The 26234-nt window shown below is 41.1% G+C and overlaps 1 protein-coding gene across 2 annotated transcripts in view; it reads left to right on the top strand.

Moving 5' to 3' along the window:
* Nucleotides 1-25965, top strand: part of CRB1 (crumbs cell polarity complex component 1) — a 94561-nt gene extending 68596 nt beyond the window's left edge. For both annotated transcript variants that reach the window (XM_068199582.1, XM_068199583.1), the window contains 3 exons: nt 28-156; nt 3082-3208; nt 25245-25965. In XM_068199582.1, coding sequence (XP_068055683.1) covers nt 28-156; nt 3082-3208; nt 25245-25460 — 472 coding nt within the window. In that variant the 3' untranslated portion in view covers nt 25461-25965. The remainder of the gene's footprint in view (nt 1-27; nt 157-3081; nt 3209-25244) is intronic.
* The last annotated feature ends 269 nt before the right edge of the window (nt 25966-26234 follow it).

Raw genomic sequence — 26234 nt, forward strand, 5'->3', positions numbered from 1 at the left:
ACTGCTGCTGCCTTCTTGTTTACCCAGGTATCGAAGATTGCCTTACACAGTGTGTGGGAACGAAGAGAGGAACCTCACGTGTTTCAACTACGGCAACTGCACCGACCTGGGCGGCGAACTGAGCTGCATGTGCCTGCCGGGCTTTGTGGGAGAACGGTGAGAGACTTTGTCCTGGCCATCCTTGGGGAGCACCTCTTCCAAAAGCTGTTCCAAAAGAGTACAGAGGGTAACAGCCAGCCCTTTGGCAGAAATACAGACAAAGCAGCTGTTTAAGTGCAGCAGTTCCTTGCTAGAGTGACTCTGAGGATCTGAGTATTGTGGTTTTAGACAAAAATCACAAATGAAATGCAGCAAGGTTTAGTCCAATGCAGCCCAAGATATTATTTCTTAAACAGTGCTGCAGGCTTGCTTCTCTGTGCCTATTTTTTGCTTCTGTGCCAAATTTTCATATGACAAGTTAGAATGTTGCCTTTCCATAGGTGAGGACACAAGCACATATATCCTGCTCATATACATAAACCAGCTACATGCTCTGGCACAAGTATATGCAAAAAGCTGTTTCATTTTCACATGTCTGTGCTGTGAATATACAGTCTGTTCTATCACAGGGATGGTAGGAGGTGGCATACCTGGTGGCACGGTATACCACGCTTTCTTATTGAATGCTGAAGTGTGAGAACAGAATGATTACTTTTAGAAGAGATTAAGGAATACTTTGTGCATGTTATTGTTTAGCCTGGAACAGAAGGACCTTCCTCACAGCTATATTTGTATCTTGTAGCACAAATCACACTTAATACTGGCCTTCAAAGAGCTCTGGAGCAGGGAGGGCAGAGAGCCTCAGGGCAGGCATCAGGTGCTGCAGAAACCTAGGAAGGCATTGTCACAGTCATAGCCTGAACAGGTAAGGGCATTTTGGATAGAGAGACAGGAAAAAATGTATTTACTCCTGATGGAACTAGCCTCATGTCAGAGTATAATATCCAAAAGTTCAACAGGACCAAGCTGTAAAACAGAGAAGTTTCCAAGAAAAGGTTTTCATTCTCTCAAAAACTTATGAGCCCACTGATTTTGTGGAAAGAGTACAGTAGGCTATAAAAGACATGAAATGAAGATTTCCACCCACTCAACGCACAGTGTAGTTGGCAGACACGCTTGAATTGCACTGTTAACAGCCAGGTCGCCTGTGTACCACCTCACAATATTCAACAAGGGGGAAAGGATACAATACAATAAAATTTTAAGAAGTACAAGCATATTCATAGCCACTTCTGCACTGCGTGTATTTCTTGGGACTTTGAGGCAGGAGGAAAGCACTTTTTCCTTCTCTCTCCCCTGCCAGCCTACCTGCTAACTGCAGCTTTGGGAATGAGCCTTCCTTCCATCCATGCCAGAGGCTGGCAGTAATCTCTCTTTTACGGTCCCCAAGGTTCTCATATGGAGCCTGTGCCCGGCGAGCTGCGGGGAACTGCCTGTGGCAGCCAGGCTCTCTTCTGCAGCCTCTCAAATGGACCACTTGGCCTCTGCTCCTCCAGGCTGCCAAACCATAAACCAGCAGTGCTGCCGTGCTTGGGCGTCTCACTAGATCAAATGAGAACATTTAATCCCTTTTTTTTCCTTTTTTTTCAGAACAAATTCAAATATATCTGTTAATAAGAATATTAAAACCAAACCCCTTTGTATATTTATGTATTAGACTGATAAAGCAGGCATTTTCCTTTAAGACAATATTTCAGACCTCAGAAAGCCACTGGTGCACGGTATAGAGAAATTCTATGCCAATCAATTAACTTGGGATCACATTAAAAAAATCCCAATGGACTTAATAGCAGGTGGAAAGGGAAATGTGTAAAGATTAATCTCTATAAAAGAAGATAGAGCTCTCTCTCAAAAACAAATTTGTCATTTAATTCCGGATGGAACTTTCCAAATTACGTAAAGGGAGTCAGGTTTTTAAGAGATCCTGAAACTCAGTTGGATTCAGGTACCCGATTCCCTGGAAGATTTGAGAAGTTGGCTTTTTTTAAAATTTGCATAGGTAATTCCATAGCTGTACAATTTTATACATTGGATAAAAAAACTTAGCTCTTTGAAGTATATGAATATAATTTACCATTTAAGGAAGCTATTAAAAGATTTAGATTAATAGAGTAAAATTGTTTAATATAAAAATGCTTTTCTCTGATGTAAGATTAAAATTTTTTTGCTTGGTTATGAATATGATTGAACAAAGCAATTCCTTATAATTCAGAGAGAATTTCTCACATTCTTCTCCAAGTATAAACCTGCATTTTTACCTGGAAAAAATAGGATTAACTGTTAGCATTATTTGATAAAAGGGAGCAGAGAATTAAAAGAGAACATTTTCAGAGCAGAAAATCATCAAATTAGTAGTTTTCAAACAGTCTTACACATCCCTCATTATGCTTCCATTGGCTGCCTTGAGAAATTATAACTCAAATTTCCTGTATCACCAGAATTAGCTCAAAGCCATTTAAAGATACATATTAAGGCTTATGAAACCTGTCCTGCACCATTCTTACCTTTTATGGGGCCCATCTCAGAGAGACTGGATAGGAAATTGTGCTGGGATCTATTGGCATTCCAAATTGAAGGAAGCAAATGAAAAAGTTAAAAAAAACCCAAAAAGCAGGTGCATATTTCCAGGAGCACTCAGCTGGGAAAAACACACATTTGTTTGAGTTATATCCAGATTACTAAGAAGGGAACTGTGCCCTCAGCTTCCTGGAACAATGAGAAGGACAAGCAAGCTGTCCGCAGGACTTGCACCAGAGCTGGCTCTGAGATCACACAAGAACTTGCATTGCACCTTGCTAAGCACCATTAACCATGAGGTGCTTTACAGGGATGAAATTACCTGCTTAACTGTCTGCCTTTGGAAATCATGCAGGAAGTTCAGGGTTTGAGTGGGGCTCACCAGCTAGTTAATAAAACCATAAACACGTGTGGAAGTATGCCCCAGAGCATCTTCTTCCCCCCCAAGCTGCTGAATGAAACGTGCCTGTTGGATGCAGTGGATGCCTGGTTCCTGAGGCTGACTGTTTGCAGTCTTTCCTGCAGGTGTGAGAAGGACATTGATGAGTGCAGCTCTGACCCATGTCTGAACGGGGGCCTCTGCCACAACCTCCTCAACAAGTTCCACTGCCTGTGCGACGTGAACTTTGCCGGCGACCGCTGTGAGATCGATGTAAGCGACCTCTCCTTTTTTGTCTCTTTGCTCTTGTGGCAGAATCTCTTTCAGCTTCTCTCCTATCTCATTCTGCGAATGGATGATGAGCCAGCAGTCGAGTGGGGTGATCAGGAAGACTATTGAGCAGTCTTTAAACTTTTGTGTTTTACTGCAGCAGAAGATGCCTTGACTAACCAGCTTAGCAAAGCAATACAAATATCAGAGTTTTAAAACTTGTTTTATATTTCTTTCAATGGTTTTCTGTGAATTGCTTCAGATCTGGTTTAGTTAATTGATTTAGTTTTAGAACAAATGCTAGCAGATTTGTTAAAGAGTTCACCCCACCTTCACCTGAGCATTTCACCACATGGACACTGCCAGTGGGTGACAGTGGGACAGCTAACAGGCAGCACAACTGTCACATTTACTGAGGGTGGCATTCAAACCCTACTGCAATGAGTGGCAGTAATTCTAATCTTAAATTAAATCTTCCAGGTGGTCACTATCTTTACATCACACACCATGTTTATTGCTGTTCCTTTGGCAGTTAGGCCTCACACCTGTGAAATCACGAGGGATATTTTTGGATAATTAGGTAATGGTTTGGATTAGCAATTGACAATGTTCTGAGGAGGCTCCCACATCCATTTGAATTAGTGTCAATCCTGCACTGATATCACTAATCCTGATCCTCTGCTCCAGTAGCCTCTACACCTCCAGTGTACTATACTGAGATAAAGTACAACCATCTTAATCTTTACCAACATTTCCCCTTTCAAGAAAGGCCCAGTAAGTATCTCAGACTTGAAACCACAGATTTGTTGTTTGTTTAAAGATTTCTATAACTTTAAGTAAATCTGTTTTACTTATTAGTAGATCAGTGTCACTAGACAAAAAAAAGGTGGGATTTTTCCTTCTTAAGAAGCAAGCAAAGTAATTGGGTTGGTTGTCCATGGATTCTTAAAAGAATGAAATAAATGGACCTGAAAATTATGAGCACTAGGAGATTTAACAAAAATATTATAGCAAAATATCTTTGTAGTTGCCTTTGAGAGTGCAGACACAACTGAAATACATTGTTAAATACTAAACATTTGTAAAAAGTGAGGACTTTTTTTGTTTTTAACCATTCTTTAAGACAGAAACCCCATTTATGAATGCTGAAATAGTTTATTTGGACATTCATTATTATATTTGCATAGATTCTCTATCCCCTTTAGTCATTTGACTAGTGTCCTTGCCAGAGGATTTGAAAGAATAAGCATGTATAGGGTGGTGTTTTGTTACTCAGCTATATGGCAGGTAGCAGAGTTTTGAAGACTAACACCATACTGGGAGGTTTTCTGACTTCAGAGGGACAACTGATCTTTTGGAGAAGTCCTTGAAATCATTGATATCAGTTTTCTCCACTTCAAACCCGACCTTGTTCTCTCTAACTCACTGCAGGTTGGACCTGGTGCATCCAGGAAAAGCAAATCCCCCCTTTAAATCTCCAGTGACATCAGGACACTCTGAAATGTGTCCAAGTGAGATTTTAAGGTTTCTGTTTTGCCACAGCAAGATATGGATCAGACAGTGGATCAAGACTATTTTTTATTTTCCACTTTTCATAAATGCCCCCAGGTCTGTTATTTTTCTGGGTACCACTCAGTGCACAAATGCAGCAACATTTGTGCTGTTAAAAGCCCTACTCCTATTTTAGGGGGGAGGAAAAAAACCAAATAAACTTTTGCACATTTGTGGAAGAAAAAATTATGATTCATCCCTGTCACATATTCCTGTTCCTAGCATCTGCTTTAGTATGAAAATTAAGTACAGTATATTTTCCTATGAGAACTGTACACAAGGACAATTTCTTTGCTGGCTTTATCATACCTGAAAAAGATTAGAGAAATGGCTTTTGTTAAACTCCTATTAAAAATAATTATAAATAATTTTGTATTTTATATATATATATATATAAATATATATATATAAATTTATCAAAAAGTCTTTTTCTCTTTGTAAGCAATCAATAAACACTAGATGGGAATGCACTGGAGATGAAATTAATGTAGCAGTGTCAGAAAGAAAACTATATGTACTATCAGATATAGGTTTAGTTATCTTACTAGCAATCATATGTAATACTGGGAATTATAGAACACAGGCAAAGAGAAAAAAACAAAACCAGACTGCATTTTGGATTTTTTTATTCCAATGAAAATACAGTCTTGGAAAATTGCTTTCATGTGGGGAAATTTAAAATAATAGCATCTTATGTTGGGAATTTCATTTCAAACTGTAGCTTTCATTTAATCATAGCTAAAAACATTTCTCAGTTCAGTATTATTGAAATGAAAAATGAATCAGAAATAACTTGAAATAAAAACTGTCCTATTTCAGAATGCTAACTAAATACAAAGAAATTCTAAAAATTCAAAGGAAAAAGTGCTGCTACTAATCAAAGCTGTTCAAATAATTTCTTTTTTCTTAAATAACCATAATTAAGAAAATAATGAAGTTTGGTTTGGTTTTATTTTCTCACTGGGTTTAGTTCAGTTTCCAAATAACTAAATTGAACCATTATGTACTTTATAGAATATACACTACAGGACACACTACATGAAGCAGAATTTCATCATGGTCTTAATGGTGAAGAAAGGTAGAAAGCAATAAATATAATAACAGTATGTCTGACATTCGACCTATATTCAAAATGTGAAAACAATAAGAATCCATTTGTACAGAGATTCCAATACTTTTTCTATTCAATACTAGACGCTTGAGATGGGTGTTTATGCAATATTAAACACAGGTTTTATATTAATTTACAGCAATATGCAAGTTATTATTCTAAACTCAATTAGCAGGGCATCAGTTCTCTCTTTCTTTTACTGAAAACACTCACCTGTAATTGAATTCTTTCCTTCCTCTAATGCCTTGTCATCATGAAACATCCCCTGGCCTCAGAAATGCTGCTCTCTTCCTCTTTGTACTTCTGTATCCTCAACTGCATTGCGCACGTGTACATAAATTTCCTACCTTTATGCACCAAATAAACCTTCTGCCTTTGTCTCTTTATGTCTGCTCCTCATTTCCTGCTGATGGCTCTGTTCATTTGCTTTCAGTGTGCCATGTTTTCTCAACACTTCACAGGAACACCCCACACCAAACAAAGCTGCTTCATCCCGGAGTTTTCCAGGAGTTCTGGAAGGGCAGGGTCAGGCAGGTGCTTCCCACTGAAGCTCTTCAGCTGCCCCAACTTCCCCAGCTGCAGTCCTGCAGACTTGGTATTTCTAGTTTTAAAAGTCAAAAAATAAATAAACAAGTGCCAGATTTAATGAAATAATTTTCTGTATTTTTAAGAGATGCAGGTGTCAGACAAATAAAGGGAAACCGGTATAAAAGCAAACATGAAAAAAATCGAATAATGACACTGGGTACTAACCTTTTTGTAAAAACATCCAATTGCTAAGATTTTTTAGAATTCAAGGGGCTGAAAAGGCCATTATTGATATTTAATATTAAGATATAATAGCAAGATCTTCATACATCTCCAGTGTTGCAATTTTACTTCAAATCTTTTGATAGTTGATTTTTTTTTTAATTAAGAACACAAACTCCCTGCTGAGTTCATGCTTTCATGGAAAATCAGCATTTATAAAAAAAAAAAAAATATCAAAACACACTCCTACTAATTTGGGCATTGAGAAGTTGGGAAAACATCATCTCAGTATACTCCGAATTAGAGGAGGGATACAAGACATGGAAATGAAAGAAAGCCAAAAGGCAAGCTCATGATTTTTGGAGGTATGGCTTGTGATGCTCCATGTTGGTAATATCTGTAATGGATCCCTCTATGATACTGAGACTCAAACTGGTTTTCAGATGCCAGTGACTGTCATTCATAAAGCTGGGTAATGAGAAGTGACAGTGTTAGGGCTTGAGGAGGAATTAAGATTTCTGAAGAGAGGGGAAAGACAGCAGTGATGGAGACACTGGAAGGGAGAGCAAAGGGATTTGCATCAGCTGTGGGATGAATGAAAGCATATTCTTCAATGTGCTTGGAAAATACACGAGGGGTATTTCACTGAGGGAATGGCAGATTGTCTTTACTGTTCTTACTTCTGGCCCTTAAAAATCCAGGCTCTGACTGAGCCCTCTCTGCAGCCATATATTATGACAATTTTAACTACAAAGAGCCCATGTGTTTGTGAATTTGAAAATATCCTTTATATGTGCTTATTTAGATTTTCTTACTCCCAGATTACTGAGGAAACTAGATCCAGTAATCATTTACTCACTGCACGTGACTACAGTACATTGGTGAACCTAAAAATAGGAAAAAAATCTGCTTCAAACTAACAGTGATAAAATAAGATTTCATTCTTTCTTTGCAAATATTTTTTCTGCCCTGACAGTCAAAAGTTCAGCCAAGAGGGCATTTTACTTGTTTATATTAACTTTCAGCACTTGAATGTACATATTTATATCTTCAGTTAGTGATTCTCCCTAAAAATAATTAAACTCTTGTTTGCAATAAATTATTGAAAAATTCTACTTCAATACCCACAAGGCCTGGTTCTGAGAACTATAACCTTAAAAAGGCAATGGAATACAAGCTGCAGCAAATCTTCTTTCTCTGGTACTGCGATTACTATTAGTTGAAATGGATCTCCAGGGAGTAAAGACAAAATCCAGGGTTGGGTTGTTCATTTTACTTTGTGTTTCAAGAGTGCCCTGAGCCCCATTAGACTGGGAGCACATCCTGCCAGGGCTGTGCCCTGCTGATGCTGGCAAAAGGCACAGCCTGGCAAACAGCTCCAGCTGAGCTTTGGACTTGCTCTTTGAACATTGTCACCAGCAGCACCTTTGGGACAGCACTCCCCCACAAAACACACCCCCTCTGCCATTGTATGTGTGAATATACATGAGACTTGAAAGTGGAGGTGGATTTCATGTCCCAGAATTGAAGCTGTCCTTGGTTCACAGAGCTGCTGCCGTGCGCTGCACCACTGCTGCTTCCACATTCTCTTCCAGCTGGTACCATTCCATCCTCCTGGGCACAAGGACGAGCATCATGCACTGGAGGTTATGATTCACACTTCATGTCATTAAAAGTACACTGATAAGCATGTTGGATATGTTCAATATTGAATCTAAATTCAATAAAACTCTCTCAGGCTTCCATAGCACAGACACAGGGAATTTTGATTGAATCTGCTCTACAGTGATTAGCTAATGTATTCATTAACTGGAAGGGTTAGTAATATGAACGTAGCAAATGATACTTAATTACAATAATTAATGCCTGGTGGTTCATGAATAATTCATTCCCTAGCTATTTACATATTCATACTTATGAGGCTATTAATGGATAATTATCATTTGACTAAAAGACATGGACATCAGGAATGTGACAACAAGACTGTTTTCCCCCAGTCTCACTGTGGCTTTACCAGTATGCCTTGCTCTTGTACACAGAAATATCAACAGTATTTTGGTTTCAAGGCCTACAGAGTGATCTAATGACAATTACAGCCCATGCAGGTTAAGTTGCCACTCTGCACCAGTTCTAAGCCAGTACTCCCATCAGTTTCTGTCGTGAGATTGCAAAACTCTGAAAGTACTTTGTTCTCTTTGCCATCAGTACTGATTTATTCTTGTCCTGAATTTATGCTCTTTCCTACTGCAGGTGGTTAGGACACTTTCATACTTTAGAATTTTTTAATTGTGAGATTGGGTAGAAATACTAGAAAAAATAGGAAAACTGGAAAATTAGGGTGGCTGTATTGGAAGAACCTTCAAACTGAAACATTCTGCCCTAGCTATCTGGTATTCTGCTCCTATACACATATTTCAGCCTCCATATAAGTAGATACTTTGCTAAACCTCCCAAGAGAAGACCTTGAGAGCAATAGAGGAACAAAAAATTTTAAAAATTAAATTAAATTCTTATTAAAATATATTTTAAGGCAATAAGATAATTTTTAGTCTTACCATAAGACTGGATGCCCAATGTTGATAACACTAAGACAGTGATTTTCAGCTGCCAGCCTCAGGAGTGTGGTAAATGAACAAGTAAATCTGGGTAAGTCAGCTGAACCTGGAAAGTGTCTCCAGCCTGAGTTTCAGACAGGCCACTCACTGCTGCTCGTCCACAGCAGGAGCTGAGGAGCTGTGGGTGCCCAGGTCACTGAAAAGCTCAGTGCAGCTGTCGTAGCCTGCAGGGAGGGAGCAGAGGCTCTCCCCACGTGGGGTCAGCTCCCGGCTCTCCTCGGATGCTCACAGAGCAGCCCAGGGCTCCGGGCAGCACGGTCAGGCTGAGCTCCTGGGGAGCTGCAGGCTGCTGTCTTAATGAGGAGCACGTTTGTACCTGCTGTGACTTGTCTTCTCCAGAGCTCCTGCAGCCTCCTGGAAAAGACTGGTATGGACAGTGTAACATGTTCAAAATGACACCATTCTCTGAAGGGCCCTGTCCTATTTCCAGTGCAGGTGAGGTGCCTGCAAGGATACAACCTCGGGAAATCAGAGGGGTTTAAAACCACTCACCAGCATGTTCTAACGTCATACTGAACCCAGCAGCGCTTGAGGACCAGTGGAGAGAGGACTGAATCCCTGCTCAAAACTGATGCCCTCTGCTTGCAGCAGCCACAGTGCCATGACATTCCTGCTGGCACTCCTGCCCAAGCAGGGAGCAAGCCCTGGGTCAGCAGAGCTATCAATGAGCAGAAGCCAACTCTCACCTCTCAGCTTTCCTGAGGCTCCCAAGACCTGTGGGAGGGAAATCAACACTCTGGGCTTTGTAACTTACATCCCGCAAGGCTGCTGCTGGAAGCATAAAGAGCATTTCCTGGTACTTCTGACTTACTCTCTGTAGTACCTTACTAGGTTTGAGAAAACCCTCATCAGGGCAACTGTTTGTACAGCACAGATAAACTTTTACAGTCTGATGGTAGTCTATTGAAATAAGATTATTTCAATGACTGAAATAAATCTTTACTTTTATTAGCCCGGCAGAATCAGTATAACTGAGCTGGGAAAAAGCTGGAGTTTATTTGTTTTCACATCATTTGTGTGGCTGCAGATCACCCACCATGGCAGAATTGTTACCATTGATGGTAGGAGCCAGAGAGGGCTTTATTCCAGTGCCAGGTCAAATGTGGGGTAAGAAGAAACATCTTTAGATTTACAAAATGAGCAGTTCTGCTCTGGAAGTCCTTGGAAATGTCACAATGCCATTTTTGCAGTTGTTTTTCAGAGCAGAACAATGCCTTAATACCCTTTGCTATTTTCTATTAGTCTGCATTCAGAGTCCTAGATCACAGGACTTGACTAAAACTTCTAAAAGGATATTGGATGAAACACATTTAATGTGTGTCACAACATAAGGTACAAAAACATTAGGATGCAAAGACAATAAGGTTATCTAATGTGTCCTAGCTGGGAAAGACAAGAAAGCTCTTCACAAGGCCAGGATTACTGCACGCATCAGTGAGAAGCAGTTGAATATTTAATGTGCATGGTAAATATAAGCAGAAAAGGGAGCCCAGATGACATATGACAGCATAACACTCTGCGGTACAGGAATCAGCTCCAGCACGGTGTTCACATAACACTTTAGTATTCAGACTAACACATTTTGTCTGTACACCATCCTGTCTGTTGCAATGGCATTGTCTTCCCTATTCTCACCTTCTGATGTTTTCCCTGTGGACCCACATCCACATCACATGGGTATTTACTTCAGTCATTGCTCACTTTATAACACATTCGTGCAGTCTGTGCCTGCATTGTTCAGATACTAAATTTTATGTCTTTTTTTTTTTCCTTGCAAGTTTCATGAGACCTAATGTTCTTTTCTATTTTTCAGTTCTTGATATGAAACTCTATTCCTAATAACATCTGAAAAAAATTACACTCTTTACTAGGCTTATGGAATATTACTCCACTGAAAAGGAATAATAATAATTCCTGTTCTGAGAATCTGAAAAAAATTTTGGTTTCAAATGATCAAGAACATTTATCTATTTTGATACAGAGAACCATTTAAACAAGAGACAGATTTTGTTACACAAATATCTGAATATTCTACCAATCTAAATGTGCAGCAAACGCAGCACTCCTTAAATTTATTCAAATCATATTTGGTAGAACAAATTATTCAGTTTTCAAAAAAAAAAATAAGAGCACTGAAGTAAAAAATGTGATACTGCTGTGATTCAAAGGACAAGGAAATCAGCAGCTTTACAAATCTTTGTAATTATTTAGAGTGTAATTATTGTAATTATTATTATTATTATTATTATTTGTAATTATTTAGCTTTGATTGTTGGTGGTCCCTGTGAAATGGTAGGGTAGGGATTCTGGGGATTCTCAAACACATTAATACTTTGGGGTCTAATTTATCCATTACAGAAATAAATGGAAATACTTCTCTTTCTGTCTGGGGAAGCACTGGTAACATCACAAGCTGTCCTCTTCTTATCCCCAAAGGGACAGGACCCTCTGTTCCCTCTTCTCCAAGCAGTAACCATTTGTGGGTGAATTAAAGGTGCAGTTGCTTCCCTGATCAGCCTGTAGCAAGACCTTTTCTTCCCTGTTGACTTTGTATCAGTTATGCAGGAACAGGATGCATGGAGTGAGCACAGCCTGGCTGACACCTGGGAGATGATAATCTTGGAGCATCACCAAAAAAACACAACAAAAAACCACAACCAACCAAAAAAACCCCAACAACATAAAACAAAAGTACGCACACACAAAAAACTGAACACCCAAAAAAACCCCAACCCAAGCCAAAATAAACTCCAAAGAAAAGCCCAAACCTGCTCCCAATTAAAATCAATGACAAACTAGAGACTAAGCTCTGGGAGGGCCTTGGCAACACCACCTCTTCTGCAAAGCTAATTTCACTTTTTATTCACCAGTGCTAATGCATGCGTCTGGTTTTATCTAGGCTCACTCTAAGCCCTCAGTGAAATGTCAGAATAGGCACAGATTTTATACAGGGATTTCACTGTTGCCTTTTTTTAGCCCAAATGCTACCATTTTGTGAATTAACCAGAATATTGCTAACCACTTCACTAACCAGTGAAGGACACTGCTGTGTCTCTTGGAAAATTGCAGTTGGTCCTTTTTTATTTTATTGTTTCCTTTAATCAAACACAAACCTCATTCAGGCTGGAAGAAAATGCTTGGTTTCTGTACATATGAAAACGTAACACATCCTTCAAGGTAGACCTAATGCCAGTAGTAAAGGTAGAGTCTTCTGTCACTTTCTACAGGTTTGGAAGTCATTATCCCCCCCAGAATTTCACTTGTCCTTTCAGTAGGTGATACTGTCAGTGGAACCTCAGTGGTAGCTGTGCATCTGTCTGGGGAATGATGAGTCCCAAAAACCCCTCAGTGCTGCCAGTGTTGCCATTTCTGGAAACCATTAAAAAGGGTGGTTGTGAAGGAGATCTTGAGGCACAAAGTGATACTGAGGGAAATGCAATTCCACAAATAAGGAAAATCATAAGTAAAATGGATTTGTAAAAGTCAAACAGATGGGGACAGCAGTGAACACCTGGGCTGCATCTGAACACAGGAAAAATGACCTCATTATTTCAAGTGAATGCTTGGGACACCTCTGTCAGGTGCCCAAGTGTTATTATTTTGTCCTTCACTAGGAACTGGACAGAGAGAGCGAGCAGTCTACCCCGGGATGCTTTAAACACTTTAAATCTACCACAGCATTATTGGCAGAACCCGCTGCTAAGCAATAATCTCCAAACCAGTGAAGTTCTCTAGATGGAGTAGGCAGGAAAGCTAAATTTTCATTCAGTATCAGCTACCCACTCTGCCTTGGAGGAGCACTCAGGCTGCTCAGACTGCAACTGGCCTGGACCCAGAGACCTGAAACAACTTTTTTCACTTCCAGAAAATTTTGAGTCAAAGATTCCTAGCTTCTGATCATTTCTTTCCATCCTCTCCAAAAACTACTGATGAAGGAGGAGGCAGAAGTATTCTTCCAGGAGAAAACACTAATATATGAAACTTCTGCCACAATATATATAACTTGCCTGATTTTCTGATTACTTTGCTAATGCTTATGAGTTTGGGAATATTTTAAGGAAGGATGCAAGTATCAATCAGAAGAGTTACTCAGAGCCATACAAAAAAGCATTTTGGAAATCACTGAACACATTTTTAGTTGAATTAAATGGCCTGTTTATGGTATGAAAAATATAGATATCCAGCAAGCAAAGTGTCAGGTCTGTGAGACTACAGAGTGGAACTTTGACAGAGGATGAACAATCTTGAACACTGCAACATGACCACAGCCAGGTACTTTAACAAAATGGGTCATCACTGGCTTGAGGAAGGTACCACTAGTGAGGCTGGTGGAGCCAGATCCTTCCAATATCTGAAAATATAGAAAACAAAAGCAGGCTTGAGTCTGTAACAGTCCCATGAGGCAGGGAGTTGACCCTCGGGAAGAGAGGAGTGAGGACTGCACTCAAGGGCATTTGCCTGAGAGGAGTCCTGCCTGGCCATCCTGGAGAAGAGCATCTATCCTGGTGCTCAGCCAATAAGTACAACAGGCCAGTTGATGTGGAAATGTCAGTTTAGTCCAAGTGCAGACTGTAAACCTATAGCAGGCACATATGAGGGATTTATTACCAGTGTAAATGCAATATTGCAATTTAAACAACAGAGAATGCCATACTTCACTCCAAAAAAAAAAGTCATACATTAAAAATGTGTGATGGCAACAGCTCCATGAAAGATCACCTGTCAGGCCCAAGTTCTCTTCCTCTGGGCTTCCAGAACCGTACAAACACCCAGCAAGGCAGAGCCTGGAGGGCACACCCTGAGCCAGACCTCACCAGTGCCACTGTCAGGGGCCGTGCTCGAGCAGGCCAGGGCTGTGCTGCCCTGGTGTGACTGACAGGCAGTTTGGGCCGAGGGGAGAGATTAAATTCAATCACCGCTTCCACCATGGGTTGTCTAACTGGTCATGGGCTGTGTTTCTACTTCATGCCTCGGTTCCCCTCTCTGAACAAAGGCTGCTTTAAAGGCAGGCATTCTCCAAACTGAAAACTACTGAATAAGAAACAAGGCACGAAGGATGGCACTGAGGAGGAGGAATCACTCAGGCTGCCCGCTCGACAGCAGACACTCTCACATCTGAGACAGGTGGAATCAAAGAGGGGTTGTACCAGAAATGCCTTACACCTGCAGACAGAGGTGTCCTGACCCCATGCACTGTAGCAAATGCTACTTTCAGCCTGTATTGAGATCTGAGTTAATCACCTGAGTTATACAGAAACAGGGTGAGTTGGCCTCAGAGTCAGTACGCCTTGCCTTGGAGGACCAGAGGTAAATTTGGTTAGCTGAGTCAGCAGATTTCTTTCCTATTTCCAAGAAGTATGATCTTCAAGAAAATCTGAAAGTGTAGGACTTCTTCTTAAAAGAAAGACATTGATAGGGTTGCCATTCCTTCCCAGCATATCAGGGTAGAACTCTCTAATCTGTAGTACAATGTATTTTCTGTTAGTTATCTTTAGGTGGCAGTAAGGTAAAAGCATGGAGTAGAAAGTTAAAACAAATTTCTACTGCATTTTCAGAGACCTTTCTCTCATGTGCTGTGCTGGCTATAATACAGAAAGAGACTTTGTAAAACATTTGCATCTTCAGCAGATACCCAAAAAGCAATTATCAGAGTTGGCTTCATCCAGTTCACATTCAGATCAGATGCAAACCTGTTGAATGCCAGTGATACTAATACAATGATATTAATACATTGGTGCAATGAGAGATCCCATATTAGGTATGCAGTACTTGATCCAAGAATCCCTGAGGACAGTGGTGAGATTCAGAGGTAGACACACACTCACACAATTCTATTGACAAGACGAAAGCACACTTAAAAAAAAGATAAAAACTAACTCTGCTAACAAATGAAAGGTCTAAGGCAAGTCTGAATATTATTAATATAGCCGTTTTTAGATTTTTTTTTTCGTTTACACTTTACCTACTTGCATCTCTTCCAAAGTCTCTCCTGAAGCTAAACCATAATGATTTTTGTTATCTCAAATCAGCTGTCTACTAGAAAAATAAAAAACAGCCAGTGGGATAAAAACACACTGAAAGTTTTTATCGAGGAATATAATTAGCAAAGTAACATGACAGTGTCACGTAGCATGCTAAGGCAAATATTATGTAGCCAATAAAGGTTTATCTTATACTATTAATATTTACAGTTGGAAGCAGGAGATGGCTGCAATCGAAGTGCTGCTCCCAGCAAAGGCTCGCTGCTGACTCGATACCTTGCTGTCTGACAGTGTGAAACAGTCACAGCACTCCTTACTTCATCACCACTTGACAGCATCCTATTAATGCTAGGTAGCAACACATGGCTGGTTTGCAGGAGCTCAGCACCAAGAATGGAGAAGAATTTAATGGAACAGTTTTGAGATCGTTGCCTTCACTTATTAGCAGAGAAGCAGGGATGGAAAGTGTCCGGCAGTTACAAAACTGGGCAGGAATTGCAGCAGCCTGTGCTATGCCATACACAGCTGACCCACCTGTTCATGGTGCATCACTGGACAGAGCAGTTTCTCCTTCCCACAGAAGGTGGGGAGAGGCAGGGCTCTCAATTTCAGCAAGAGAACCAGGACCTGGGGAAAGAGGACCAGAACCTGCTACCCATGGTCACGGGCAGGGACCAGAGCCCACAGGAGGAGGCTGCACCCTTTGTGATGCTGGGCTTTGATGGGTCCTTGGGGCTGTTCTCAAAGGCCCGATTACAGAAATAAAAGAACACCTACCAATAATATCACTGATTAAGAAAGAGATCTTTAACCTCAACTGTCATGTGCTGAAAACTCCACATTTTGAGCAACTCCACATTGTGCAAAAGTCAGGTTGTGCAAATCCATCACAGTTAATCGAGACTGATAATTCCTAATACACGCAAATCATGTCTGGTGAAAACAATGTGCAAGGAAACACGTTAGTGAGGAGAAACAACAAACAGATATTCACTCAGACAGCACTTCCACATTGCAAATACCTCTGCTAAATCTCTCTTGCTTTTTTTTCCCCCTGTACAGAAGAGATTGGAATCTAGAAGGACAGATAAAACATACATGGAAAAAATCAGAAAAGCAGAGGTTTGCAGTAGGAATGGTTTAGTTGCTTCCTTGACTTAGCTGTTGATAGCCTACATTACCCTTCCCTGCCCCGTTCTCTTCTCCAAATGCTGTCATTACCTTCTTGAGTGTCACAACATCATCCTGCACATGCTGGTCTGACCAACACCTGGGCAATCAATGAAGAAAACAGTTTTGAAATCCATTCTTCTTTCTTATCATTTTAACTATTTCACTCTGTCTACTGAACCTCTCTCCATCTCTTTTCCTTGGAAACTGTCCTGCCCTCATCTTCAGCACTGTAGCATCTTTTCTTATTCTTCTCCTGTTTGGGGGTTTAACCTCCTGACCCCTTCACGCCCACTTCACTCTCCCATGACAGCAGACTTCCTCAAAAGGCCTGTGTGTTCTTCCAAATCCCTCTCCATGTGCCACTTCTACTGTGGCAGCTACAGGGATGCAGTAAACTCAGCCTGGCCACATGCAGGGAAAAACAGAAAGCCAGCGTTTTTAGTGGTAGTCTTGAGTTTAAATATCTCCCATTTCTTCTTGCCTGATGAGGCTTTTATCCACCACCAAGATGTACTCACACAGAATCTGCTGTCTCAAAGCTGCAAAGCAGTTATCCCCTGTGAAGAAACACCACCTGATACACTATGCTGACAGCCATGCACAGAAATAATTCTGTATGATGCCCCAAAGCATTTCCCAAACTGGAAAAGGATGTTGCACCCCAGAGACTGACACCTTTACTAAAACATTTGTCTAGTCTGCTATATAGCAGCTATGGGACAAACTCCTCCTCAGCATGGTTTGCCTGGATTTGCACCAGCTATAGATTTTTCCCTCTTATCCTTTCAGATTGCAGCAGATGGTGAAGTTCCTACACCAGAGGCTGTCGATAGAATTTTAAAAGGCATCTCATAACAACACATTGGAGCTGCACATTTAATCTGTGCTGCACCACTCGGATGATCTTAAAAAGAGCTGGAACACTTACAAAATTAGCACTGGCAGTTGCTGCAGAAGTGCTATCAAGGAGCCTTCTCAAAGCCCACAGCTTAATGAGAGCTGCCCTCCCAAACTGCCACCCAAATCACTTCTCTCTGTGCAACCAACACTCTGCTGCCTAAAAGGCATTCAGCAGTCTGTGAGATACTGATCCAGCAAAACATCTGATGCAGATTTTAAGGGGCTGCTTATGTACTTCTGGCTCTTCTGGGTGCATGGCTGAGCTCATGCACAGTCCTGGCCAAAACCAGGACTTATTGTTTCTTCTGCCTAAGACAGACCATCCCAGAGGTACTAAACTCCTCTGTTTTCATGTCTGGACTGCTTGCATTAAACAGTTAATGCAAACCAGACATCAATACTACAAGTAGTTAAAGAAATTACAGTTACTGTAGGTAGTGTGTTCTTTAAAGGTTAATTCCTAAAAGTGAGCCTTCCTAGCAGGAAAAGCTTCTTGGCCAAAAGGCTAGTACTGCCAATAGAAGGCCACCTACGCCATGTATTGCTGCATGTACCAGCACTGAGGAGGGGGCAAATTGCTCTGCTTTAAACACAGCACTGTTTAAAGTGATCTGGGAATGGTCCTGCAGCCCAGTGTGGGGAGGAGGAGGTCTGGGTAAGCTGGTCTGACTGGGAGATCAGGACTAATGTGAACAACACCCTTGTTTCACTGAAGTCTGCTTTACAATTTAGTTGCAACGCTTCAGAGAGCTCCGTCTCCAATCTCCAATTTCTTGCTCCGCTATAATTAGAACAAACCTCCTCATTAACTTCTGTAGTGTCACAACAGTGCAACTTCACGTGCCAGGAGGGAGGCTGTCAGAATTTCTTAATGAGGTGCTTTCTCTGCAAGCCCAGCTAAATCCTAGACTTCAGTCATCTCCATCTTCTTCATTTTCTCACAGACTGCCACAGACATAATTCTTCCTTCATAGTAAAGATTGCATTTTTCTGATCTATAACTGGTCAAGCCAGATGACCAATTTATCATTATAGCAACTAACATGAATTCTCTCTATGCTTTTTCCTTGATTTCAAGAACTGTCAGAAAACTGAAAGTTGACATTTTTCAGGAAGGAATCAATTAAAACTGTCAGGTGTCAACTAAGACAAACTATTCAAACTACATTATATAAAAAACATATACTATAAAGAGGTTGTAGTGAACATAATTTCTTCAGAGACATTTCAAGAAAATACTCAGACAACAACACCCACAAGAAAACAAAAAAGAAATCTAAAAAATTACTTAAAATCTTTCTTCTTCAAGATGAACTGCCTAAATACTGTGGATATTCTGCACACATCAGAATTAGTCACCTAAGTTTTTTCTCCAGCAATGTCCACAGGGGCAGGTACAGGACTCAGAGTCTCATTCAGGCCCTCCAGGCAGTGGGATTGTACTTCCCTGCAGCTATCAGGAAAATAACTCAGGGGCTGATGGCAGAAACAGCAACAGCAATGCTGGAAATTCAAGATGATCTGCAGCTCTTGATGTAATTCAGAGATGTTTTCAGAGGGAGGTGAGGGACAACAGGTTAGCCTCCTCCCAGTGAACACGGGGCCAGCAGGAGAAGTTCCTAAGATGCAGAGAAAAAAGCAGTGATGCTACCTTGGGGTGTTGCCCTGCATACAGAAGGCACCAGAGCCAGTTTGTGGCACCTACAGCCCTCCCTGAACTGGAGCTCTGGGCTGGCTGACTGCAAGGGGAAGCAGCCACACCTTCAGGCCACTGAGATCTTCTTCAGGTGTTCATGGCTCCACAGCTGAATCTGGTCCTACAAACTGTCTTTTTTCTTACTCATAAAGGAAGCAAAACTAGAGAAAAGCCCTGCAGCAGTCTTCCTAGGTCTGTTTTAAACTCTTCCCTTCTGCTTCTCAATCTGAGAGAATTCAAACACTTTCCTTACCAGATAATCTTGAAGCTTTGCTAGGTATGGGGTCTACAGTACAGCAAATACTGCACCCTTCAGGAATCACTTCAGGGGAGAAGAGGAATGTCTGTACAATGCAGCTGCCACTTTTGAAGCCCACAAGATGAACTGAAGAGTTCTGAGGTGTGCAGAAGGAAAAGGAGTTGGTGGTCTCACTGATGACAAACAGTGGAAAATCAGCTGAAGTGCACTAAGTGCTGCTTCCTTTGTTGCCACAGGTACCAAAGCAGCAAGGAGTAAACTATTCAAGGACCTGAAAAAGAACTGTGTGTAGATACATTCAAAGATCAGTGCCCACATGGACAACAGCATGAAGCAGGAAACCAGGATAAACCATTAAAGGATAAAATAGTTAAAGAAAATAGGTAATGTTTACAACATCTTAAAAATAGTTTGCCTTTTCCAGTGGCCTGTGCAGTGTTTGGCTTGACATGAATCTGTGCTCCTTAAATGAGTCCCAAACAGATTATTATTATTATTACTACTACTACTTGAACTCAACAGCCCCACAGCTCTTGGAACATGGTGGCTGGTGTTAGCACAAATGGAGCAGCTACATTTTGCAGGTGATGTGAGAGAGAGCAATAGGCCAGTTTGCTAAGGTGAAAAAAGAAAATCACAGAAAAAGGGACTTCCTGTGCCTTCATTTAATGTACTTTTATTAGAACAAAGTCAATCTATAGATTTATGGCCACTTTATTGCTGTTGAAAATAAACTGTAGCCTCACAGGCTAGGGTTATCAGTGCATCTCATGATAACAGATTTGTGTGTGCCTGACTGGATTTCTCCTTGAACTACACAAATCCTTATTTGAATTCAGCCTGTAAGAGAAAAAAGTTCCAATAAGATGGCTGTAAATCCTCTATGAAATGAACTCAGCATATCTGTGGGCCTTTTAATCAAGTAAATGGCTTTTCTCTGGCTGCTCACTATTGTCTCTATATGCCCCCAAACCTTTCAAAGTATTTCTGCCATGGATTAGGACTACTCAAACCAGTCGTTACCACAGCAAATGGCTGTGATTTGGAGGCAGTAACTCTGGGCAGCACGGATCAGATGTTCTTACTGGGAATGAGCTGATAACCTTGTGAGTGGTGTCAGGACTCAGGATCTGAGACTTCCCCAGGAAAAGCTCCAGTGCACACGAGTAGCTGCAGAAATCCCAAAAAGCCCCGCACGTGGCAGGGAAGGGAAGCCTCCGGGGTTTGTCAATCCCCGTGTTTTAAAGCCTGCCTTGACGTCTCTGTCTGGAGACGCATCCAGAACCAGGCACGTTCTGAGCAGTGCTGAAATGAAGGTGGGCTCATCCCTCGTGCCCAGGCACAGAGGCAGGCAGCTCCTGCCTCCAGAGCACGTCACAGCTCCCACACCCCACAGACACCTCCAGAGAACACCTGCCCAGGCAGCAGCACCCCAAGGAGGCCCTCGCTGCCTCTTTCACACCTGCTGCCATTTCTCTGCCTGCAGCACGGCTGCATCCTCCTTCTCTCTCCTGCTCTGGCTCAGCCCTGGTGTCCATGGCCACACCAGTCATCCCTGTGTGGCCACAAGGCAGGATTAGCTCAGCTCAGCCATGCTGATGTGACACACGCAGGAGGAGGAGGCCCTGTGCACTTGGCTGGGCTCCCCTGTGCTGTTCCACTTGCCTTTGGCACAGGTGGAAACGTTCATTACAGCAAATCCCTAATGCCCCCTCTCATAAAACAACCATTTGGGAGACAGCTTGCTTAAAGGTAAGCAAACATACACTGGGTTGATAAATGCCTCTAAGCTCCAACTTCTGAACTGGGCACTTCTTACTCAAAAAGTGGATCAAGGAACCAAAGCAGAACAATAAATCTATTTCCATAAGCAAATGAAAAGCAAAACCCAGAGCTATAACGAAATGTCACTCTATTCAATGATTTATTTTATGCAATCTAAATATTTAAAAAATAATTTAAATTCAATAATTAAAGTAATCCTAGAAAAAAATAATAAATTTTGATGTGAAACTACTAGTGAAAATCCAAAAGACTTTAGAAAAAGATTTTAGAAAAAAACAAAGATTTTTTACCTGCATTTTCTCCTGTCATTACATATGAAACCATCCACTACATGAAAACTAAATTCAACAATGTTTTTTCTTTCCTTTTTTAAAATTTTTGCCAAAATAAACTTATTTTGTTCCAGCTGACATCCAAAGGTATATAAATAGAACTCCTAGAGAAAAAAAAAAAACTTAGTGATAAGCAGATAGGCTTTCCAGTGGTAGCAAACCTCATTTTATTGGTATCATCTTGCCATCCATTACCACCAAGCATGCAGCTTTTACTGGCAGCTCCTCTATATTAGGGGCTCTTAAAACTGTTCTGTCACCAACTACCTTCTAAACAGGCTCATAAGATAATTCAGGTTGGAAGAGCCCTCAGGAGGCCTTTCAGCCCAGCCTCAAGCTGTAATGAGACTCTCTAAGGTATTGCCCAGCCAGTTAATTAACCCTCCTTCATTTACCTTGCATATATTTAGTTATTCATAAGCAGTGCTGAAGTTACATTCAGAAATAGCTGTGATCACCATGTGTTATTTATTGGCAAGATTATTTCTGACAGACAATCACAATGTATGGAGGTGGGGGTGTCGCACAGGCTTCCCTAACAACAAAGTTTTTCAGCAAAAAAATTCAAGAACTTGTTTCTCTTCACAAGCTTCCAGGTGTCCTGTGGTGGGTTTTTTTTGTGCCAAGACAAAATGAAGTTTGTCTTGCTCTGTCCATTCCTTTCCAGAGCTTTCCTCTTCTGCTTTTGAAGCTCTAGGCCAAAGAACTCCCCTTGCTGGGTACTCTGTAACAGCCTTGTGACAAACACAGCAAAAAACTGTGTATTGCCATCTCCCAGCACTCAGCCCAGCAGCCAGGTCTTCACCAGTTAACGTGGGGAAGGGAATGGTGATGTGAAGCTGAAAAGTGATATTAGAGTGTGGTGGTCCAGTCCCTTAGGATGCCCTATACCCTCAGCCAGGGGATCTGAAACATGGTTGGAGCACTGAGATGAGCAGCTACACGTGTGAGCAGCCCTGGGGCACTGTGAAACATCCCAGAGGTTCCCGGCTCAGACCCATCCATGGTGGAAGCACCAGCAAGGACTTGCCAGAAGAGCCTGAAGCACTGACATAGGACATTTAATTTCAAACTGCATTTTTAGTGACCACTCCCTTCTATTATGCAAAGTACACAGTATGGTCAGTGACAGAAAACCTCTTTTCCACTCTTTCAGCAGCACTAATGTTACTAAAATGCTGCTCAATCCTTTTATTTTTGGAATCACTAGTTACAATTATTTCAGTCTATCATCATCACCGAACATGCAGTGAACAGACTCTGAGATGACAGGGGACAGAGCTTTTCAGATATTTTTTTCCAGATCAGCCAGCTGATTTTCCAAATTAATTTAACAATTCAGCCATTAATTACTAGAGAAGCAGTTGATTTTGATGGGACCAGACTGCAGAGCCTTCTGGCAGCTCTTGTTACCAGTTCAGTGCAACTGCCAAGGGGGTACCTCATATTGGAAACTTTGGCAGGGAGCTGTGGGGTGTTAAACCAGGGGACAGCACTGGAACAGTCAGGGGGTTTTGATCAATAGAATTCACCTTAAAAGATGAAGTAAAGGCCTTTTCTTCACATTTAGAAATTAGAAGCAATATAGACGTAGAAATAAAGTTAGCTTATGTATCTGATCATGGTAAACCCCCAGTTCTCCAGATATTAATCAGTGGAGTAACTTCTTTTACATATTGGCTCAGGATGGGTAAGGTTTCCCTAATAAATAACTACTGCAAAATTTTAAAAAATCCCTGTTATGATGATTTTAACTTGAGAATGACATTGAGAATGTGACTACATTTTAGCAAGTTACAAGCTTTTTCTTCACTCCAATTCTTTGCAAAAAGTTCTTCTTTAAGAAATCAAATTAATTTGAAGGTTATCATAAATGAAAAGATACAGAGAGACATGCTTGCAACAAGAATGGAAAGAGTATGGACTGGAAAACTGGAGACTGACTTCAGAAATGTCACATATCAAAGGTGAGGCCATACCATCCATTTGCCTGTGGTAGTGAATTTCTCTTGCAAATGGCCTGTTCAACCCCAGGATCAGAGTTAACCTGGACTTAGTCCTTATTTTCCCAGAGCAGGCAATGAAAATAAAAGAGAGCTTCTGAGAACAAAAATACCATTAAAAATGTGCTGCCTCTCTGAGACAAGAGGAACAAGGGTCATATAGTCCAACAGAGAACAGAGCAAAACTAGGATCTCAAATATGTCTGTAATACCGTCCAAAGATGAAATAACCTTCCCAATCCAATCCAATTTAATAGACCAACATGCTTCATGCCACTTTGTTTTAGAGTAGTAGTCATTTGGTCTGACACCTGCATGACATTCTCTCTATTGGGAAAAATGTGTTTAAAATCACAGGGACCATATATTTAACCATCAAGGACAAAGGAAAATATCCTAGTCGATCATTTATCCCCTAGAGAGAACCCCTGAGCCAAACTTGCTTTTACTGTAATAGTAATAGCAGGACCTTTTACATCAGTGTGGAATTGGGGAGAGGAAGAAAGAGGCAGGATTGTTTTAACGTTTTCCCTCTGGCATTGCTGCTCTCCGGCAAAGGCACGAGTGCAGGGGATGCACACCCAGAGCATCCACTTCCAGTGCATCCACCTCTGAGTGCAAAATCATCCTCGTGCTCTGGACTGGGATTGCCCTTCCTTGGAAATGACGAGTAAGCAGGTCACTAAAATATCCTGCAACATGGAACATCTAAGTGGGAAACAAGCTCTGACCTGCTGTTTTCTGTTTCTAAATATTTGGGGATTTGAAAGTTCAGCCTCAAGCGCGCATTCATCTCAGGCAGTTCAGCTGTCACTTGTAATACAAATCAAAAGATGATGGATGGCAGAATCTGCCCAGAAGTTCAATTCCTGCTAGGGTCATTCTGTCCATAGTGACCACTTTTCCACACTAACCACATCACTTCATTGCTCTCCTCACCATAAGCATTTTTTACACATGAAAGTGTATACATAGATGTGTACAAAATGTTCATCTACCAACTATTAAATTTCTGTGCTCTGAAGATTTCCAGCTGACAGATTCATTTATGTGCACTCTGCCTTCTGACATTATTACATTTCCCACTGCCACATGAAAACTGTAAAAAAACCAAAAAATCACAGCATACTTACATTCATCCTGTACTGTACTGCTTATGTTTCTGTAGATGAACCTATGAAGTCTGTATGTGGAAGAGCTGCATGAATATTTTAGAACTTACTTGTGAAAATACACTGATTATGCACTATTTTGCAGCCTCTATGTGCTTATTTCATGAAAATATGATGGTAGAAAAGTTTACTGGTAGGAATGTCTGTAGAAATAGTATATTTCACAATATTTAATGTAAGCAAAATTTCTATATATGTAAGTATATATATATAAATATTCATATAAGTTTCACTCCTCCAGCAAGAAATGTAACTCAATATATGTTCAAATTAGCTCATAGGAATTAGCTCATAGGAATAGTGAAATTTTAGGAAATAAGAAGGAAATACAGGAATATAGGAAATATATGGGAAATTTCTAGGAATAATGAATTTTTATTGAAGTGGTTAAAAAATTGCTGAATTATACTGCAGCCCACAGACAAATTAACTTGCAGGTTATTTTCAAGGTAAGGAAGCTGTCAAAAGAAATGAGTCCTTACAGGAAATTCATCTGCCTTGAGCACTAAACATCCAGTCACATTCTGAGGAGTCCAAAGGACGAAATGGAGGGGTTAATGTAGTTCCCTGCAATAAATGGTGCTTCAGCAGTAACTCACCGATGTGAAGCCCTGTTCATGCAATGGTTTCTGTTTTCCTTCTGGGGTAGCCCAGGTGTGTCTCAGCCTTCTCTTGGTGGCATTTACATTGCAGTGATTTCCATCCTTGCAGCTGGCAGCTGACTTGATCTCGAGCGTGTTCACGGCCATCGGCGCGGTGACGCTGGCCCTGCTGGTGCTGCTGTCCTTGGCCATGGCGGTCTCCGCCGTCACCGCCAACAAACGCGCCACACAGGGCACCTACAGCCCCAGCCGCCAGGAGAAGGAGGGCTCCCGGGTGGAGATGTGGAACATGCTGCAGCCACCACCCATGGAAAGACTGATCTAGAAGAAAGCAAAGCCACTCCTCCATCCTCAGACATGGCTGAAAGGGGACACTGTACATATGTTAGATATATTAACCATTCTGATAAATATTACAATGATTTTTTTCACTGCTTTCCTTTTAAGTTCAGTAGTGAACCAAGGACATTTATCGTTGCTTTGGACCAGCCCATCCAAGGACAATTTTTATTTGCACTGGAAACTCCAGCCTTGATAATCAGCAGTAGGCATTACGGACAGTAATGGCTCCTGGGATAAACGTAACTGCCTGTCCTGAACACCACAGGGATAACAGCTTCTCCTCTGCTCTCTCCTTTGGCTGCCTAGCAATCACTGCTGCAGAAGATGATGCAGACAAATCAACTAAGCCTGTACAATAAAGACATTGTAATTCTCTTATCAAAGGGTTTAATACTAGAGCTGTGTCTCAGTGTATCTTCTTTCATCCGTTAATCAGGGATTAAAAGGAAGCTCTGTGAAAACTCTCCAAAATAAATGCTTCAAACTTGTTTTTCTTCCTTCTGGTTCTTTCATTTTACTTGCTGCCCCTCCAGCTTCACTAAAATGAAGGTGAAATGAATTTCAGTTTCCACAAAAGCACATATTTCTCTTAGGATAAAAGACTGTGGCTTAAAATAGACAGTGGGCACAACCTGACCTGTTAGGAGAAATGAAATCTAAATAGCCTAAACAAATTGTGTGCATCCACACTACTGCCTTTTTCCTACTACAATATTACCCAATGGTCCCTTTTAGAAAATTATTGCTTCTCACATTG

The sequence above is a fragment of the Anomalospiza imberbis genome, chromosome 9 (assembly GCF_031753505.1).
Source record: "Anomalospiza imberbis isolate Cuckoo-Finch-1a 21T00152 chromosome 9, ASM3175350v1, whole genome shotgun sequence".
NCBI classification, from domain to species: Eukaryota; Metazoa; Chordata; class Aves; order Passeriformes; family Viduidae; genus Anomalospiza; species Anomalospiza imberbis.